This window comes from Chlamydomonas reinhardtii, chromosome 12 (genome assembly GCF_000002595.2).
Source record: "Chlamydomonas reinhardtii strain CC-503 cw92 mt+ chromosome 12, whole genome shotgun sequence".
NCBI classification, from domain to species: domain Eukaryota; kingdom Viridiplantae; phylum Chlorophyta; class Chlorophyceae; order Chlamydomonadales; family Chlamydomonadaceae; genus Chlamydomonas; species Chlamydomonas reinhardtii.
The window spans coordinates 2,625,082-2,642,668 of record NC_057015.1 but is presented as its reverse complement, the minus strand read 5'-3'; the positions used below and the strand labels follow the sequence as shown (position 1 = coordinate 2,642,668).

At 64.2% G+C, this 17,587-nt stretch overlaps 8 protein-coding genes across 8 annotated transcripts; 5 read left to right on the top strand and 3 right to left on the bottom strand.

Annotated features, from left to right (window-relative positions):
- The first annotated feature begins 46 nt into the window (after nucleotides 1-46).
- Nucleotides 47-7,682, top strand: CHLRE_12g504400v5 (uncharacterized protein). Its single transcript, XM_043068139.1, has 14 exons — nucleotides 47-137; nucleotides 528-675; nucleotides 1,090-1,364; nucleotides 1,572-1,716; nucleotides 2,028-2,215; nucleotides 2,557-2,775; nucleotides 2,984-3,151; nucleotides 3,414-3,566; nucleotides 3,877-3,985; nucleotides 4,334-4,554; nucleotides 4,735-5,131; nucleotides 5,530-5,790; nucleotides 5,938-6,057; nucleotides 6,220-7,682. The coding sequence occupies exons 1-14, from the start codon at nucleotides 117-119 to the stop codon at nucleotides 7,311-7,313; spliced, it is 3,519 nt and encodes a 1,172-aa protein (XP_042918228.1). The 5' UTR covers nucleotides 47-116; the 3' UTR covers nucleotides 7,314-7,682.
- Nucleotides 7,683-8,036: 354 nt separating this feature from the next.
- On the top strand, nucleotides 8,037-8,892 carry CHLRE_12g504450v5 (uncharacterized protein). The gene has a single exon (XM_043068140.1). The coding sequence runs from the start codon at nucleotides 8,188-8,190 to the stop codon at nucleotides 8,749-8,751; it is 564 nt and encodes a 187-aa protein (XP_042918227.1). The 5' UTR covers nucleotides 8,037-8,187; the 3' UTR covers nucleotides 8,752-8,892.
- Nucleotides 8,893-8,984: 92 nt separating this feature from the next.
- CHLRE_12g504500v5 (uncharacterized protein) lies at nucleotides 8,985-9,516 on the bottom strand. Its single transcript, XM_001690943.2, has one exon. The coding sequence runs from the start codon at nucleotides 9,410-9,412 to the stop codon at nucleotides 9,020-9,022; it is 393 nt and encodes a 130-aa protein (XP_001690995.1). The 5' UTR covers nucleotides 9,413-9,516; the 3' UTR covers nucleotides 8,985-9,019.
- Nucleotides 9,517-9,676: 160 nt separating this feature from the next.
- On the top strand, nucleotides 9,677-10,422 carry CHLRE_12g504550v5 (uncharacterized protein). The gene has a single exon (XM_001702171.3). It carries the CDS (start codon nucleotides 9,712-9,714, stop codon nucleotides 10,168-10,170), a length of 459 nt encoding a protein of 152 aa, XP_001702223.2. The 5' UTR covers nucleotides 9,677-9,711; the 3' UTR covers nucleotides 10,171-10,422.
- A 1,496-nt stretch (nucleotides 10,423-11,918) lies between these two features.
- Nucleotides 11,919-12,566, bottom strand: CHLRE_12g504600v5 (uncharacterized protein). Its single transcript, XM_001690944.2, has one exon. The coding sequence runs from the start codon at nucleotides 12,510-12,512 to the stop codon at nucleotides 12,201-12,203; it is 312 nt and encodes a 103-aa protein (XP_001690996.1). The 5' UTR covers nucleotides 12,513-12,566; the 3' UTR covers nucleotides 11,919-12,200.
- Nucleotides 12,567-12,756: 190 nt separating this feature from the next.
- Nucleotides 12,757-13,805, top strand: CHLRE_12g504650v5 (uncharacterized protein). Its single transcript, XM_001702172.2, has one exon. It carries the CDS (start codon nucleotides 12,805-12,807, stop codon nucleotides 13,210-13,212), a length of 408 nt encoding a protein of 135 aa, XP_001702224.1. The 5' UTR covers nucleotides 12,757-12,804; the 3' UTR covers nucleotides 13,213-13,805.
- A 1,369-nt stretch (nucleotides 13,806-15,174) lies between these two features.
- Nucleotides 15,175-16,616, bottom strand: CHLRE_12g504700v5 (uncharacterized protein). Its single transcript, XM_001702174.2, has one exon. It carries the CDS (start codon nucleotides 16,582-16,584, stop codon nucleotides 16,123-16,125), a length of 462 nt encoding a protein of 153 aa, XP_001702226.1. The 5' UTR covers nucleotides 16,585-16,616; the 3' UTR covers nucleotides 15,175-16,122.
- A 130-nt stretch (nucleotides 16,617-16,746) lies between these two features.
- On the top strand, nucleotides 16,747-17,502 carry CHLRE_12g504750v5 (uncharacterized protein). Its single transcript, XM_001702173.2, has one exon. It carries the CDS (start codon nucleotides 16,886-16,888, stop codon nucleotides 17,276-17,278), a length of 393 nt encoding a protein of 130 aa, XP_001702225.1. The 5' UTR covers nucleotides 16,747-16,885; the 3' UTR covers nucleotides 17,279-17,502.
- Nucleotides 17,503-17,587: the final 85 nt, after the last annotated feature.

Genomic DNA, 17,587 nt, shown 5'->3' with positions numbered 1-17,587 from the left:
AGCTGTCACTCAACAGGGAGCGAGAGCCTGGTCTTGTAGTCGATATTCACAGCAACCGAAAGGTCGCGGCGCTGCAGGACGAACCAACTCGGGAGCGTCACAGCGCAGCAGCAGTCATGCAGGAGCTAGCAGAACGGGTGAGTTGCTGTCTCGCGGAGCGAGCTAAGGGGAAGCGCTGCTAGCAGCAGCAGGCTTCGGGTGTCGCGGGCGCCGCAGGCGGGGGGGGGCTGACTCAGCTTCTGACGGGGGTGGCCTCTCTGCCGCTGCGCCTGCCTTCTGCCTTCTGCCTTCCGCTGCTGCGTGCTCTTTGCCGAGCTGTCGCCGCAGCACACAAAAAAACACAGAACCGTTGTTCGGATACAGGCGAAAGCAACACTCGGGCGAAACGGCCCGTGGGTCCCGGGCCCAGGCCCCCTCCTCCCGCTTGCTCTTCCCCTCCGCCCGCTCTCCTACCCCTCCCCTCCCCCCGCGCACCTTCTCGGCCCCTTACCGCGCAACCTCCCACCTCCTTCGCGCCTCCCGCACAGACCCGGCAGGCGCTGCACTGGGGCGCTCGTGACTTCTGGCCCACCCACCTCGAGGCGGAGCGGCGGGCGCTGGGCGAGGCGGGCGCCTTCGCGGCGCAGCTGCACGCGCTTGAGCGGCACCTGCACAAGTGGGACAGCGCCACTGAGGGTGAGGGCGTGAGGGGTGGGACGGTGGGTGAGGGGAGGGAGGGAGGGAGGGAGGGAGGAGGAAGGGGAGGACGGGAGAGGAGGGAGGGAGGGGAGGGGATACATGTTTGCTGATCCTAAGCCGAGACCCAGCTGGGCTCAGAGCCAGGGGCGTGTGTGCGATGGGGCAGTTCGTGGCATGTAACTGGAGCCACGGCCAGTCGTTCGTAGTGGCTGTTTGAGCTTTTCCTCTGAACTTCAGCGTCCGAGCGCGAGTGAGGAAGGGGGGAAGGAGCGCGCTGTGGCGCCGTGTCAGCGGCTGCGGCAGTAACGGCGCCGGTGATGCCTCTTCCATCCCTCTTACATCCACCTGCCCCCTTCTTCCCCCTTCTCCTCTCTCCCTCCCTCTCCCCCACCTCACCACCGCCCCCCACAGACATGCTCCGCGCCGCCAGCCACTTCCTCACCGACGCGCCGCGCCCCCGCCACTTCGCCCAGCCCGACCCCGCCGACCCCGCCACCCTCACCGCCACGCCTCCCACCCTCATCCCCCCCGCCGCCGCCTCCGACCCACGCCTCTGCCGGCTGCTGTCCGACCCGCCGCTGCTGCGGCAGCTGGCGGGGTGCCTGCCGCTGGTGGTGCGGGACGCGGTGCGGCACGGGCTGCTGGAGCCGGTGGAGGTGTGGCTGGCGGCGCATGAGGCGGCAAAGGTGGGGAGGGAGGGAGGGAGGGGCGCAGGCCGTGTTGAAACTGGGTTGGTGGGTGTGCACTACTCCGCGTGTGGCACGCTGCACAGTCTTCTTCACACATTATCATTCACACACATACACGCGTCCTGTCCTACGCGTAATGTTTTCCTTGTGCTCTTTAAACACACAGCATACACACACATTCTTCCGCCCGCCCACCACTCGCAGGAGCGGCTGTCTGCGATGGAGCCGCTGCGAATCCGCAACGACGCCGCCCGCCGCGCCATCCACGCCGCCGCCTCCGCCGCCGGCGCCGACCAGCCGGGCAGCGCGGCGCACGGCCACCTGGTGAAGGCGGAGGAGGACGGCGAGCGTGAGTGGCGGCATAGCGGGCTATGCGGTGTGATGTGGGGCGGGAAGTGACGCGGGCGTGACGTGGCGAGGCGGTGTGCCGTCGTAATGTTGTATTGCAGTGTGTGTGTGTGTGTGTGTGTGTGTGTGTGTGTGTGTGTGTGTGTGTAAACACATGCGCGTGTGTGCATTTGTTGCAAGAGCCCGTGCTTCGATCCACGCCACGACTGTGCATACCCATCTGCGCCCTTCTGACGCTTTCTACCACGCTCCGTCGCTCCCTCTCCCCCCTCCCCGCCCCCCTCCCCCTCCCCCTTCCACCCCGTCCCCCAGCCGCCATGAGTGAGTTCGAGGTGGCTCGCTCCGCCCTGCTGTGCCACCTGCACTGGCTGGCCGAGGGCGCGGCGCAGATCAAGGCGGCGGCGGTGGCGGTGGCGGCGGCGGCGCAGCGCGGCGCCCTGCGCGGCGACCTGGCGCCGCCGGAAGGACTCATCGCGCCCTTCCCACACGAGCTGCTGGGGGTGAGCGACAGCGGGGGGCTGGGGGCTGAGGGGCGGGGGGCTGCTGGGCTGGGGGCTGGGGGCTGGGGGCTGGGGACTGGGGCTTGGGCTTGGGCTTGGGCTTGGGCTTGGGCTTGGGCTTGGGCTTGGGCTTGGGCTTGGGCTTGGGCTGGGGCTGGGGCTGGGGCTGGGGCTGGGGCTGGGGCTGGGGCTGGGGCTGGGGCTGGGGCTGGGGCTGGGGCTGGGGGCTGGGGCTGGGGCTGGGGATGGGGATGGGAAAGCGTGTGGGTGCGTGGTATTGCAGTAGGTTTAATGTATTCTTCATGACGGCATATGCGTCTTTGACCCTCTGTCCTGGCCAGGACCACCCCGATTCCGCCGGCGCCACGGCCCTGGCCACACCCATAGCCCCCGCTGCCTCCGCCGCCGCGCCCGCCACCCCTCTGGAGGCCGCCGCCGGCGTGGCGGTGGAGGGCACCGCGCCCTCCGCCGCCACCGCCGCGGCCATGGCTGAGGCCGCCATCGCCGCCGCCACCACAGCGGCGGAGCTGGCGTCGGGGCAGGAGGTGCCGCCGCCGCAGGTGGGTGGGCAGAGCGGGTGGGTGCGACACACGCGCATGGCCGTAGCACACATTAGGCCACACATATGTTTCTTTATGAGTCCAGGCATGAGGGTTATAACCCGGCGGTTACTGCCGTGTGTGCGGCGCATGCCAGCCGTACGTGCTCCCTATGTCCCCTGTGCCCTCATCCTCATGCCCTGCGACCTGCGCCCTGTGTCACCCGCAGGTGATGATGATAGGCGGTGCTGAGCCGGGCGCCAGTGGCGGCGCCAGTGGCGGTGGCGGCGCGGTGTCGGACGCGGTGGTGCTTGTGCCGCCGGGCACTGCGGGCGTGGCGGCGGAGGCGGCGGTGGCGGCGGCGCTGGAGACTGCAGCGGAGCTGGGCGCAGAGCAGGTGCGTGTGGGTGAGTGTGCGTGCGTGTGTGTGTGTGTGTGTGTGTGTGTGTGTGTGTGTGTGTCGGCGTGTGTGTGTGTGTGTGTGTGTGTGTGCATGTGCGTTGGCGGGCGAGGCAGCTTGAAGTACCTCCAGCAACGACTGTGTGGACGTGTGTGCGCGGATGGGAACGTTGGGTCAAACATGAGGCGCACTCGGTATCGGAAACGGTAGCAAGCGGCACGCCGTGAACGCCGAGCCTTTCCTTGCCCCGCCTTCGCAGTGGCCGGCCTCGCACATCACCGCCGCTCACGCCATGTCCGGCCCCGCCGCCGGCCGGCTGCGGCGCCTGGTGCTGCGGCCGCAGCGGCGCGAGGCGGTGCGGGCGCTGTGGCGGCTGCTGGCGGCCAGGGCGCTCACGCACGAGCGGGCCAAGGTGCGAGGGGGGGAGCGAGCGGGGAAGGGGACGGAGGGGGGTTGCAGGGATGTTTGGAAAAGCGGTACAGGATGCACTGAAGACTGCGGACGAAGTGGGGGGGGGTTGTTTCACCTTTCCAGGAAAGGGGGGCCGGTAAGCTTCGTAGCAGGTACATAGCAGGCATGGTAGTGGGCTGCGTCGCCTCATGTGCCTTACCGGGAACCCGGGGACAAACCCTCTCACGACCCCACTCCCAGCCGCTTCCTTTCTTTTCCCCATCCCCTGCCTGCTCTCTCCTCCCTCCATTCCTCCTCACCACCACTGGCAGGGCCTGCCCGAGGTGGCCATGGACCAGATGACGGAGTTGCGCGAGCGCGCCGGCGTCACGGGCGGCTTCCTCATGCGGCCAGAGATGGCTCCCGAGTATGTGATGGCGGGTGAGCGATGAGAGCGGCGTGGCGTGGCGTGGAGGGGGGGGGGGCGGCGGCGTACTAGTTCAAGCCGATGCTCTGCCTATTATCGTCCTTTACTTTTGTTTGCGAGTGCTTGAAGCTCTCGTCCGCTCCCTGTGCACACACACACACACACACACTGTCTTTGCGCAACGTTTTCCTTGTGCTCTTTAACACACACACACACACACACCCCAACACACACGTACCCCCCATCAAATCATAGGCCACGCTCTCCTCCTCGCTCTTTTGCATTGGGTTCGGTTTAGTTTGGGCTGGAATCTACAACACCCCCCCCCCACACACACACACACGCACGCCACACCACTGCAGGCCGGCGTGTGCTGCCCGGCGGCGGCCCGCTGCAGTTCCTCCGGGACACGCTCATGGGCCCCTCAGACACCGCGGAGGAACACCACCCGCAACACCACCCGCAGCAGCACCCACACCCGCAACACCACCCGCAGCAGCACCCGCAGCATGCGGCTGCCACCGCCGCCGCGGCTGCGACCGGCGCCAGCCCCAAGCACCGCCCGCCCGTCACCCCCACCACCGTGAGTGAGCACCGCCGCACCTGGCGATTGGCGCTGTTGCAACTACTACCACACAGTCTACACTTGGCAATATCGCGGGCTGGGGAAGGGCTGTTCTCGTTGGGCTGGCACTTGACACAGACAACCAGGATCTCACCACTCCCACTCACGTAACCCCCTTCTCCCCCTTGGCTGTGCCAGACGCCTACCGACACCGCCGCCGCGACCTCCCCCACCGCCACGCGCGCATCCACCGCCGCCGGGCCCCTGGCGGAGGGTGTGGGCGCCGCGGCGGCACGTGAGCAGATGCACGAGGTGGCAGCACGCGGCGCGGGCGAGGCCGGCGCCGCCGCCACCGCAGCCCTGGGGGGCGCGCTGACCTCACCGACTGACACGGGCGTGTGGCGCTTTATTACGGAGACGCTGGTCGGACCGAGGGAGGAGGCGGGGAAGGGGAAGAAGGGGAAGACGGGGGAGGTGGGGGCGCGGCAGGAGGGTGCCGGGCTGGGCGGGTTTGTGCGAGACACGGTGGCGGGGCCGGCGCCGGAGACGCGGGAGGCTGCGGAGCAAGGCACACGCGAGGTGGCGTTCGGCTCGGGTGAGCGTGGGAGCGGGTGACTGCCGTAGTGGGGGGCAGGCCGGTGTTTTGCAGCGAAGGGGATTTGGATGCCGGATGGCGTGTGTGTGCAGTGTACACACACACCACCGTTTTTGATGGCTGACTTGCACGTGGGCGACATGCGACTGCACAGAACTTACGCATGGCTGTGCGGCTGTATGACGCATTGCTCAAATTCGCCCCTCCATCCTCCGACCCCCCCTGGGAAACTGGGAACTCAGTGCATTTCGGGGATGGGGACTATTGTCGCGTGCCACTCCGTTGTTAAGCATCGGCCACGCTCTCCTCCTCGCTCTATTGCATTGGGTTTGGTTTAGTTTGGGCTGGTATCTACAACCCCCCCCCCCCCCACACACACACGCAACTCGCCTGCACAGGCGGCACTGCACTGCCCGCCGCCGCCACCTCCAGCCTGGCCGCCGCCGCCCGCTACCAGATGTCCACCGCCACAGGCGGCCAGCTGCAGCACATGGACGTGCTACAGCCGGAGGCAGAGGCGGCTGCAGCTACAGCCGGCGGTGGCGGCGGTAGCAGCGATGCTACAGCCGGCCGTACTGCCAGTGGAGGGCCGGCCAGCTTCGTGGTAGACACGCTGATGGGGCCCGAGACCCGGCAGCCGCAGCAGCCGCTCATGCAGGGTGCGCGGGTTACTGGTATGGGTATAACGATGAAATGCTGCGCAGACTTTGCTTTGTAACGGGGGAGTTGCCATGTGCACTTAAATGAGCATGCATCCGACATCACGCACATCGACGTGCTGCCTGTGTTGCACCTACCTGCCACAGGCGCTCTGGGACACGCCGGCGGCGGCGGCGGCCCCCTGCCGCCCCTGGCTGCACCCAAGCCCGTGGACCCCTCGCTGAGACCCATACCCGACGTGGCGGGGCCCTCCGCCGCCTCTGCGGGTGAGAGCCCACTGCTGCCCTAGCTCCGACGCACCACCAACTCGTACAGACATTCACAAGAATGCCATGTCCTTGGCACTCGCTGCACGCGTGACAGCAGGCACGAGGCAGGCAGGCTTTGTTACTTACGCTCTCGGCTTCCCGCGCCCAATCGCCACGCAGGCCCCTCCAGCCGTGAGGCCACTACGCCTGAGCCACCCGCCGCCTACACTGCTGGTGGCACCTCCGGCCTCTCCCCCGCGCCCGCCTCCACCGTCTCCTCCACCATCCCCGCCACCACCACCACCGCCACCGCCTCAGGCGGTTACGACGTCAACGCGCCGCCGGCCATCGCAGCCGACGAGGCCAAGGCCCGCGCCCTGGCGCTGGCGGAGCAGGCCGCCGCCGCCGCCACCGCCCTGACGGCGGCCGGCGCCGCCGTCGAGACCTCAGCAGCTTCCATGGACGCCGCCACCGCCGCCGTCGACGCCGCCGTCGCCGCCACCAGCGTCGCCGCCGCCGCCATGGAGGCCGCCACCGACGCCACCGTAATGGCAATCGACTCGGCCGGCGCCATGACTGAGGTCGATGTCGATGTCAGCCGCGGCGGCGGCGGCTCCGGAGGCATGCTGCGGGGGCCGGAGACGCCGCCACCGGCGCCGTCAGTGGAGTCGGCGGCGCCGGAGGCCCGGCACACGCTGGGGCTGGTGGGCGCCGGCGGCCGGCCCGGCCCTGGCAGCGGCGACGAGGACATTTCCGAGGAGGAGGCCGGCGGCGTCGGCATTGGCGGCGCCGCCGCCATCAACATTGGCCTCAGCCCCGCGGCCGCCATGGCGCCCGGCTCGCCGCCGCTGGCGCCGTCGCGGCCGCTGCACACCGTGGCGGCGGGCCGGCCGCACGTGTCACCTGCCGACATTCCGGAGCACGCGCGCACCTACGGCCGCATAGGCGCCGGAGGCGAGCCCGGACACGGCCGCCGCGCTGCCGGCGGCGGCAGCGGCGGCGGTGGTGCGGGTGGAGGCGACGTCAGCAGCTCTAGCGATGTGGAGGGCGAGGCTGAGGCGCCGGTGGCGGTGGCGGGAGAGACGGGCAGCGAGGGGCGCACGGGCAGCGGCGTCCCGGGCGCGTTTGGAGCCGTGAAGAGCCTTATTGAGGAGGCTGCGGCCGGTGGGGTCGCGGTGGGTGGAGGCGGCAAAGTGGAGCAGCAGGCTGGCGGGGTGCGGGCGGCGGGTGAGGTGGCGGAGTCGCCGGCCGGACCAGCCCTGGTGGAGCCGTGAGGGCTGTGGGATGGAGGAGATATCTGGCAGGAGCAAAGGCAGGTGGGGACCTGGGGATTTCGGGAGTGTGAAGTAGTCTGAAGTGGTGCCGGTGTTGGCCGTGGCTCCATCCATGCGGGTGGCAGCAGAGCAACGCACTGGCGATGAGGAACCTGCACTTTGCACGGTGTTACGCAGTGTGCGCTGGTGATGCAGTATCGCTTAGGTAGTCCTAAAGCGGTTGGTCAGTTGCGCGGTCTACCAACAAGTTGAACTTGGGGCTTTGTCGTCTTTGTTGCAATTTACCATGGAATCGGCCTGGGCTGTGCCGTGTGGCAGGGCAGACCGAAAGGAGGCGCGTGTTGTGCACGTTGAAGCTGTCATATACTTGTTGCTGCATGCGTATCAACCAGGGGCACCCCCACGTGGGACACCTCTGGTATCAGCATCAGCAAGAGCTGCGGGCGCACGCCTCCTGCAGGCTGCAGTATAGCATCATAGATCAGCCGCTCCACGCTGCAGCTCATGGACTCGGTTATGGTGGACCTGTGAAGCACCACTGGACGAGGCGCGAGAGAGCGCGAAGCTCTCCCCAACCCCAAAAAGCCGCTCTGCGGGGCCCCCAGCACCCACAACGGCAAGGGAAGCCTAGGAAGGCCAGGGAGAGCTGAGACCCCACGGCCCAAGGCAAGCAACCTCCGCACCAGCTGCACCATACCTGTGCCATGTGGCCGCGGGATAAGTGGATCGCCGCAACACTACGACCCTCGGGCCAATGCAGTCACGCCGGCCCGAACGCCTGTTGCTGCCTCTTAGTTCGCTAGTCTTCATACTTTTCAACGCTTCAGTACCCAAACACGTAACTAGCCAAAGCGCTTATCACGACCCAGTGGAAATGACGCGCCTCGCCGGCGGCAGCAACAGCCACAGCAACGCGCAAGGGGCTGCGGCGGCCTCTGAGCCACCAGCCGCGACTGAGGGCTACTCGGGCCTGCAGCGCATGGACCTGACCTCATTCGGCCTGCCCACTCAGGGAGCAGGTGGTGGGAGCGGCGAGGGCGGCCCGCCCGCGGGTGCGGTGGCGGCGATGGCGCACCGCACCCCGCCCGAGGCGCTGCCGGAGGTGCCACTGGGGGAGGGCGGCGAGGCGATGCGGCAGCAGCTGCGGGGCGCAGACCTGACCGGCTGGGGGCTGCCGCCGGGAGGCAGCACCAGCAGTAGCAGCAACGGCGGTGGCAGCAGCATGTCTGGGGGCGCCGGCGCGGGCGAGACGGGAGGTGCGGCTGCAGGCAGCGGCGGGGTGACTGGTGCCCTGGGTGGCATTGCGACTGCGGGCATAGAGGCGGTGGATGTGGGCGAGCAGGCGCAGGTGCAGCCGCAGGGTGGTGGTGGCGGGGTTGGCCACGGCCTGACCGGTGCGTATGAGGCGATCCGGCGTACTGTGCAGGAGGGCGCATGAGGGCCGGGCGGCATTTGCACACAGGAATGCACTATGCGGCTGTATTGGTGTGGGTAGCTTGCTGCTGCTATAGACTGTGCACACGCGACCGCGTGTGTTTCCAGACCCTGCCAAACCAACACCGTGTAAACCCCACGCAAGACTGCCTGATGGCCCTTTCCCCATGCTCCAAGCAGCCAACCCAAGCCCCGGTGCCGCAATGAGAGGTGGTGTTGAGAAACACCGAGTTTTTTTGTAGTTTTGAGGTATACAATAGAGCAGGAGCCCTTTAGGCGGCCTCCTCGCTGCCCTTGCCGCCCTTGGTCTTCTTGGGCAGCAGCACGGCGTGGATGTTGGGCAGCACACCGCCCGAGGCGATGGTCACCTCGCCCAGCAGCTTGCCCAGCTCCTCATCGTTACGGATGGCCAGCTGGATGTGGCGGGGCACGATGCGGTTCTTCTTGTTGTCGCGGGCAGCGTTGCCAGCCAGCTCCAGCACCTCAGCGGTCAGGTACTCCAGCACGGCAGCCAGGTACACGGGCGCGCCGGCACCAATGCGCTCGGCGTACTTGCCCTTCTTCAGGTAGCGCGCAATGCGGCCCACAGGGAACTGCAGGCCGGCCTTGGCGCTGCGGCTCACGGCCTTCTTGCCAGAGGTCTTGCCCTTGCCGCGACCAGCCATTGTGATGTGTTTAGCAGAAAGAGGTGAACGGACAGGTGTATAGGGGTTGAGAGCGTGTTGGAAGTGCCCAGAAAGAGCTGTGTAATATATAGGGCGCAGGGAGCGCGACGGTCGCGGGACGGCTCACCTTGGCCACAAGTCAACGCCTTGGTCGGTTGGGTCAAACAACCGCTCGCCTCGCCTTGGCCACCGCGCTCGTCCTCGCTGCCCCCGCCCCCTAATAAATAGCGCGCACTTGCTCGGCGTATTACTCTATACTCTTTTACGTTCAACACCTTTTTCAACAACTCATTCACAAAATGGCCCCCAAGAAGGACGAGAAGCCCGCGACTCAGGAGGCTGCCGCTGAGGCCCCTGCTAAGGCCGAGGCCAAGCCCAAGGCCGAGAAGGCCGCCAAGAAGGCCAAGGAGCCCTCCAAGAAGGCTGCCAAGGAGCCCAAGGGCGACGGCGAGAAGAAGGACAAGAAGAAGAAGAAGAGCGCCGTGGAGACCTACAAGCTGTACATCTACAAGGTGCTCAAGCAGGTGCACCCCGACACTGGCATCAGCAGCAAGGCCATGTCCATCATGAACAGCTTCATCAACGACATCTTCGAGAAGGTGGCCACTGAGGCCTCCAAGCTGAGCCGCTACAACAAGAAGCCCACCGTCACCTCCCGCGAGATCCAGACCGCCGTGCGCCTGGTGCTGCCCGGCGAGCTGGCCAAGCACGCGGTGTCGGAGGGCACCAAGGCCGTGACCAAGTTCACCTCGGGCTAAACGCCTAAACCTGCATGCGCGCTGGCTTTCCTCCTATCTCCAAACTCGGTGTTTCTCAACACCACCACCACTTCCCGGGGGGGGGGGGGCGGCAGGGGGGGACCAGTCTGGGGGCACTGGGCTAGGAGGGGGCCGGAAACGCACAAGGATATCCAAATGTGAACACGCGTTAAAATGTGATGCATGAACATCGTTGCAGCCGCCTGCGCCTGGTTGGATGGCTAGGCCGTGTCGGTCCAGAAATGGTCCCGGCCCCGCCCCCGACCCCCGCCCTGCCTGCACCCCCTCCCATGGTGTTGAAAGCGTGGAAAGCAGCGCTCGTATCTTACGAAGGCAGGGGCGGCGTCAGTGGCCGAATTCCTTAAATGGCTTCGTTTAGTTGACGAAACAGGCTGCCGCCGCTTCGTTCACCCCAAAATTTTTCCGGGGGCTCCGCCCCCGACCCGCACGATGTCGACACCGACACGACACGCCCACTCCTCCCCTGCTTCCCGCCGACCCAACCTCACTCTCCCGCCAGGGGAACCCCTGTCTCCCGCCGTCAACACCCATAGATACAGCCCTTTGAGCCTTCTTACCATATGCCACGCAGGTTTCGGCCGTGGAGTAGCCGCTGGAACCCCCTGTCCTTGGCCAAAAGTGGCCGAAATCCCAAAAATGTCTTCGTCTGTTTGCCGAAAGACCCCCCAAGATCCCGTGCGTTTTGGCCGAAATTCCAAGTCAAGGTCAAAACAATTTCGTCCGCCAGAGGCCTTTTTGGGCAAATTTCGTTCCGAACGAAGGAAGATACGAGCGCTGGTGGAAAGTGTGCATCGGCTGATAGCTGCGCTCAGGTACTAACTCGTGTGCCATAGCTGACGGCGAGCAGGGCGCATCAGCGGCCTGCAGGCGCCCTCGGTCCTGCCGGGTCGCGGTGGGAGTGGCAGTGCTGGTGTGGGTGGCGGGAGCGAAGGTCGCGTGGCGAAGGCGTGTGTGGTGCTGCCGGCGCTGGAGGCGGTGGACGTTGTGATAATGGGCAGTGGCGAGGCGGCGGCGACCGCGCGAGTGGCGCTGGCTGCGTGGTGTGATGCGGGCGGGGCGCAGCGCTCGTATCTTACGAAGGCAGGGGCGGCGTCAGTGGCCGAATTCCTTAAATGGCTTCGTTTAGTTGACGAAACAGGCTGCCGCCGCTTCGTTCACCCCAAAATTTTTCCGGGGGCTCCGCCCCCGACCCGCACGATGTCGACACCGACACGACACGCCCACTCCTCCCCTGCTTCCCGCCGACCCAACCTCACTCTCCCGCCAGGGGAACCCCTGTCTCCCGCCGTCAACACCCATAGATACAGCCCTTTGAGCCTTCTTACCATATGCCACGCAGGTTTCGGCCGTGGAGTAGCCGCTGGAACCCCCTGTCCTTGGCCAAAAGTGGCCGAAATCCCAAAAATGTCTTCGTCTGTTTGCCGAAAGACCCCCCAAGATCCCGTGCGTTTTGGCCGAAATTCCAAGTCAAGGTCAAAACAATTTCGTCCGCCAGAGGCCTTTTTGGGCAAATTTCGTTCCGAACGAAGGAAGATACGAGCGCTGGCGGGGCGCCTCTGCTCAAGTCTGTGTTTGTGGAGGGTATGTCGGCGCCGCCTTGAGCAGCAGCAGCACGGGGATGCTCGTAGTGTGCCCTGCCCTGGCCTCAAGGAGTCAGGAATGCTCGTAGTGTACCTCTTGTGTGACATGGCTTGATTCATTGTTCGGCGTGTGGGGACGCCGCGTTGGCGAGAGCCCTATTACACCATGGGGGCATGTGAACGCACCCCTGGACGGCACTGTAAGTTTACCCGGTGACTCGTGCTTCCCCTTCCACCGCTGTGTCACCCGCCTCGCCCCCTTGCACCCAGACCCTTCACTCACGGCAGCTTTTCTGCCCACGCCCTGGCCAGCACCCGAGGCACAACCAAAGGCAAAGAGGTGGTGTTGAGAAACACCGAGTTTGTTTTGGTGTTGCGGGTCACAGGGACCGCAACAGTGTGCGCAGCGTGCAGCCTGGAGCTGGCCGCTTAACCGCCGAAGCCGTACAGGGTGCGGCCCTGGCGCTTGAGCGCGTAGACCACGTCCATGGCCGTCACGGTCTTGCGGCGAGCGTGCTCGGTGTAGGTGACCGAGTCGCGGATCACGTTCTCCAGGAAGGTCTTGAGCACGGTGCGGGTCTCCTCGTAGATGAGGCCGCTGATACGCTTCACACCGCCACGGCGAGCCAGACGGCGGATAGCGGGCTTGGTAATGCCCTGGATGTTGTCGCGAAGCACCTTGCGGTGGCGCTTGGCACCGCCCTTGCCCAGGCCCTTGCCGCCCTTGCCGCGTCCAGACATGTTGACTTTAGTTCGGTGAGGTAAACGAACGTGGAAGTGGGGAATTGCTTGCTGGTGATTATTCACAGACAAGCTTGGCTATTTATAGCTGCGCCCGGGCGCAGAGGGGCGGGGCGCCGACGGGCTTCTCCGATCGTTCTCAGCCTCGCCTGTGCCAGGGTTGACCGTCGGCGGTTGCAGTCAAACAACCACCCGCGACTTGCCCTAGCATCATAATACCACACGGCACCCAGGAAATAGTCATCCAAACAACTTTCGCCGTTATTTTCAGGCTCCCAATCAGCAATCCAAGATGGCCCGCACCAAGCAGACTGCCCGCAAGTCCACCGGTGGCAAGGCGCCCCGTAAGCAGCTGGCCACCAAGGCCGCTCGTAAGACCCCCGCCACCGGCGGTGTGAAGAAGCCTCACCGCTACCGCCCCGGTACCGTGGCGCTGCGCGAGATTCGCAAGTACCAGAAGTCGACTGAGCTGCTGATCCGCAAGCTGCCGTTCCAGCGCCTGGTCCGTGAGATTGCCCAGGACTTCAAGACCGACCTGCGCTTCCAGAGCCAGGCCGTGCTGGCGCTGCAGGAGGCTGCTGAGGCTTACCTGGTGGGCCTGTTCGAGGACACCAACCTGTGCGCCATCCACGCCAAGCGTGTGACCATCATGCCCAAGGACATCCAGCTGGCCCGCCGCATCCGTGGCGAGCGCGCTTAAGCGCATCGCTGGCTGCTGTTGCCTAGGCGCCCAGACGTGTGCCATCTCGAGTGCACGCCTGCAATCAAACTCGGTGTTTCTCAACACCACCCTTTGAGCCGGATTATACAATTAACAGGGGCCGAGGTCAGAAACCTGGGGCGCGGTGAGGGGCCTTGGGACTGGCTTGCATACTGCTTTCGGGGGAGGGGGTGGGTCGTCCTGTAGCTAGTGGACGCCCGACAGTTTGTGCACGAGCCTGGGCCAGGGCAGGGACCGGGTGAGCTCCTGAGGTGTGTTCTTGTGCGCAGGTTAGCTCAACACCCTCAACCCGGAGGCGAATTCTTCCAGTATGAACACGAGGCGCTATTGTTGTGTGTATTTACAAAGGTGGTGAGCACGGCGTGCATTCCTGTCCCTGTAGAAACCGAGGCCCGGGCCGGGGGGGCCTTATAACGCCTGCGGCACTTATATATGCAGCTAGTTTGGTCCCCGAATGGGGTGCTTTTGCACCTGTGCGCCCAAATGGAATCTAGTAACGCGGCTAACCTGGCTGGGTCCGTATCCTGCATAACGGCCCGCGGCCCGCATCCCTCCTGTAAAATCGATCCTGCACATCCTTTCCTCCCCAGGTCGTCCCTAGGCGCGGCTGGCAGTAAGCGGCCAGCAGCACAGGCGGAACCTCATCAAGGTCTTGTGATGCGCAACTAGTATAAATGCTCTACTGTGCTCTTGCATGGTCAGTGGTGCTGCTCCTTCCGCACACAGCCCCATCCAATGCTTGTACTTGCTCATCTGTACGCCTGGTTGCTTGTTGTCTGATGGGAACGTGCAGACAGAGACTGCAGCCGCTCATGCTCCCATGCCTTCATTAGACTCTCTTGGAAGGCGGATACTATTTGCCCGTCAGGCAGCGGGCGACCTGCTCGGCTCTCCTCCCTTTCCGGCCTAACCATGTGCTATTGGAACCTGGGCTCAGGGTGGTGAACTTGAGGGGACGGAGCCGGGGACTGGGCCGGGGAGCGGTCTACTGACCCCAACTTTAAGCATGAGGTCTCTCATATACCGTCCCGCCGGGAAGTATTTTTCATAATTCACTTTCTGGCAATGAAAAAAACTTATCTTGGAAAAGTTTAAATGCTAAATCCTTGCGCCGCAGAAAAAACTTAGCGGCGAAAAATTAATTCCGAGGGGGCAGCAGGGGGCAAAACCGTGCACGCAAGGGGAAGACACGCAGGCAAGAACGGTGCATGATGATAGGGAACAGGCTAAGCAAAGCTACAGGTGGTCGCAGGTGGTCAGGTGCATCAGAGACATGGGAGTGCAGTCAGGGGAATGACGGGGTGCATTTGGTTCAGTAGTTTTTGATCCCTTAACATGTGCCCGGGCAACGGGGGTACGGGCGCTATCGTGCAGTGGCAAAGCGGCGGTGCAGTGCACGCGGCACGCACCAATACCCGCAGCCTTGGAAAACTTGTCAGTTAAATCCCGTGGAAATAGAACAAACTTCGCTAGAAAATTTTTAATATAATTCGCCAGCCACTAGATAAAACTTAGCACCGGAAAAAACTTTCCGGCGGAACGGTAAATAAGCAATGAAGGGTAGCGAGCCAGCCAAGAAGACGTAAAATCCCTGTACACCCTGCTGTGCACCTGTGGGATGGACCGCACGGGGTCAGGGGTACTCCCGCTAACGTTTTCTGGGCCCAGCGTTTCACACCTTTCCACGCCAATTCATTGTGTGTACCATAGCTGGGGGGAGAGGTGCATCCCCCTGGCAGTGCGCGTCTCTTGCTAAACCCGCTAACTACAAACACTGCGCCTGCCCCTGCCCCTGCCCCTGCCCCTGCCCCTGCCCCTGCCCCTGCCCCTGCCCCTGCCCCTGCCCCTGCCCCTGCCCCTGCCCCTGCCCCTGCCCCTGCCCCTGCCCCTGCCCCTGCCCCTGCCCCTGCCCCTGCCCCTGTGTCATGAACCGTTATCGGTGGGATAAAGATATCCCGGTGATTCGTAACAACGTAAATATGAGGACCAGAGTACGGTACGGACATCGGGACCGTGTCAAACCCAAGAACCATTTTACGGGGTGCAAGGTGTACTGACCCCATCGTACTGAAGGTAACGATGCTCGTTACACCCTGCCCCTGCCGCTGCCATCATTTCGTGGCACGGGTAGCCCTGCTTGTCAGTGTGCTTGTCGGTGTGTGCGATGCCGGCATATTGGTACTATGGTATGCAGCCGGTGCAGGCATCTGCTGGTCAGGCTCAGTGCTTTCACTAGTTGCTGGCATTACTGGCGTCCACCACCCGACAATGGGCTGCAGCGTATGGTGCTAACGGTAACTGCAAACATGCCCTGTCACATTGGACTACCCACGCCCATGCTCACACGCAGCACTTGCGTTTAGGCATTAACGTTGCAGCACCATTGCCACATCCAACGTATGCGCACTTGCAGTTGGGTAGCAGGCTGCGCCCAGCCAGAAAGCCCGCGTGACGTAGTAGGCCCAACTGATGCCGCTCTGGTGCGCCGGCATCCTCCCTAGGGAAGGCGATGGGACAGTGTCAAGGCAAGTTGGTGAAGTCCCGCAGGACTCCCTAGGGAAGGCATACAGTATCCTCCACCAGCACACCGTCTACAACAGTGCACTGAAGCAGCGGCAGGTGCCTACTCAATCATTGCAAGGGAGTGCCAACCTCACATCTCCAGTGAAAATGCCGGCCAAGGCCTGCAAGGTTCCCAAGCAGACACGATGCTGTCAAGGGGGCGTGTTCACGTTTGGATCTCCTTGTGCGTTTCAGGCCCCCTCCTAGCCCAGTGCCCCCCGACTGTCCCCCCCTGCACCGCCCCCCCCCCCCCCGTGAAGTGGTGGTGTTGAGAAACACCGAGTTTGGAGATAGGAGGAAAGCCAGCGCGCATGCAGGCTTAGGCGTTTAGCCCGAGGTGAACTTGGTCACGGCCTTGGTGCCCTCCGACACCGCGTGCTTGGCCAGCTCGCCGGGCAGCACCAGGCGCACGGCGGTCTGGATCTCGCGGGAGGTGACGGTGGGCTTCTTGTTGTAGCGGCTCAGCTTGGAGGCCTCGGTGGCCACCTTCTCGAAGATGTCGTTGATGAAGCTGTTCATGATGGACATGGCCTTGCTGCTGATGCCAGTGTCGGGGTGCACCTGCTTGAGCACCTTGTAGATGTACAGCTTGTAGGTCTCCACGGCGCTCTTCTTCTTCTTCTTGTCCTTCTTCTCGCCGTCGCCCTTGGGCTCCTTGGCAGCCTTCTTGGAGGGCTCCTTCTTGGCCTTCTTGGCGGCCTTCTCGGCCTTGGGCTTGGCCTCGGCCTTAGCAGGGGCCTCAGCGGCAGCCTCCTGAGTCGCGGGCTTCTCGTCCTTCTTGGGGGCCATTTTGTGAATGAGTTGTTGAAACAGGTGGTAAGCGTAAAAGAGTACTGAATTATTATGCGCGGGCAAGTGTGCGGTATTTATCAGGGGGCGGGGGCAGTGAGGACGAGCGCGGTGGCCAAGGCGAGGCGAGCGGTTGTTTGACCCAACCGACCAAGGCGTTGACTTGTGGCCAAGGTGAGCCGTCCCGCGACCGTCGCGCTCCCTGCGCCCTATATATTACACAGCTCTTTCTGGGCACTTCCAACACGCTCTCAACCCCTATACACCTGTCCGTTCACCTCTTTCTGCTAAACACATCACAATGGCTGGTCGCGGCAAGGGCAAGACCTCTGGCAAGAAGGCCGTGAGCCGCAGCGCCAAGGCCGGCCTGCAGTTCCCTGTGGGCCGCATTGCGCGCTACCTGAAGAAGGGCAAGTACGCCGAGCGCATCGGTGCCGGCGCGCCCGTGTACCTGGCTGCCGTGCTGGAGTACCTGACCGCTGAGGTGCTGGAGCTGGCTGGCAACGCTGCCCGCGACAACAAGAAGAACCGCATCGTGCCCCGCCACATCCAGCTGGCCATCCGTAACGATGAGGAGCTGGGCAAGCTGCTGGGCGAGGTGACCATCGCCTCGGGCGGTGTGCTGCCCAACATCCACGCCGTGCTGCTGCCCAAGAAGACCAAGGGCGGCAAGGGCAGCGAGGAGGCCGCCTAAAACGCTCCTGTGCCCTGTTGCAACCCCAAGTTGCACCCCAAAAAAACTCGGTGTTTCTCAACACCACCTCTCATTGCGGCACCGGGGCTTGGGTACTTGCAAGATGAAACAAGGGGCTGTGAGGGCCTTTGACGTGGGGTTGGCAGGCTTTCACATGCCTTCCCCCACGCATGTGCAGCAGGTGCACAGGCTATTGGCGGCCTGTCAACACTAATTACTACCGCACAGTGCGTGCTGCTTGAAAATGGCCCCCAAACCCTCGCGCGCCCTCCTGCACAGCACGCTGCCCACTAGCACCGCTGGTGAAGA

What these genes read in the sequence shown, in the direction of transcription:
- CHLRE_12g504650v5 (XM_001702172.2), top strand. Translation starts at nt 12,805, where the DNA reads ATGGCCCGCACCAAGCAGACTGCCCGCAAGTCCACCGGTGGCAAGGCG.
- CHLRE_12g504550v5 (XM_001702171.3), top strand. Translation starts at nt 9,712, where the DNA reads ATGGCCCCCAAGAAGGACGAGAAGCCCGCGACTCAGGAGGCTGCCGCT.
- CHLRE_12g504750v5 (XM_001702173.2), top strand. Translation starts at nt 16,886, where the DNA reads ATGGCTGGTCGCGGCAAGGGCAAGACCTCTGGCAAGAAGGCCGTGAGC.
- CHLRE_12g504500v5 (XM_001690943.2), bottom strand. Translation starts at nt 9,412, where the DNA reads ATGGCTGGTCGCGGCAAGGGCAAGACCTCTGGCAAGAAGGCCGTGAGC.
- CHLRE_12g504600v5 (XM_001690944.2), bottom strand. Translation starts at nt 12,512, where the DNA reads ATGTCTGGACGCGGCAAGGGCGGCAAGGGCCTGGGCAAGGGCGGTGCC.
- CHLRE_12g504700v5 (XM_001702174.2), bottom strand. Translation starts at nt 16,584, where the DNA reads ATGGCCCCCAAGAAGGACGAGAAGCCCGCGACTCAGGAGGCTGCCGCT.
- CHLRE_12g504400v5 (XM_043068139.1), top strand. Translation starts at nt 117, where the DNA reads ATGCAGGAGCTAGCAGAACGG. An exon ending in GGCGGAGGAGGACGGCGAGC is followed by an intron (nt 1,717 to 2,027) that starts GTGAGTGGCGGC and finishes CCCGTCCCCCAG; the next exon opens with CCGCCATGAGTGAGTTCGAG. An exon ending in CGGAGCTGGGCGCAGAGCAG is followed by an intron (nt 3,152 to 3,413) that starts GTGCGTGTGGGT and finishes CCGCCTTCGCAG; the next exon opens with TGGCCGGCCTCGCACATCAC.
- CHLRE_12g504450v5 (XM_043068140.1), top strand. Translation starts at nt 8,188, where the DNA reads ATGACGCGCCTCGCCGGCGGCAGCAACAGCCACAGCAACGCGCAAGGG.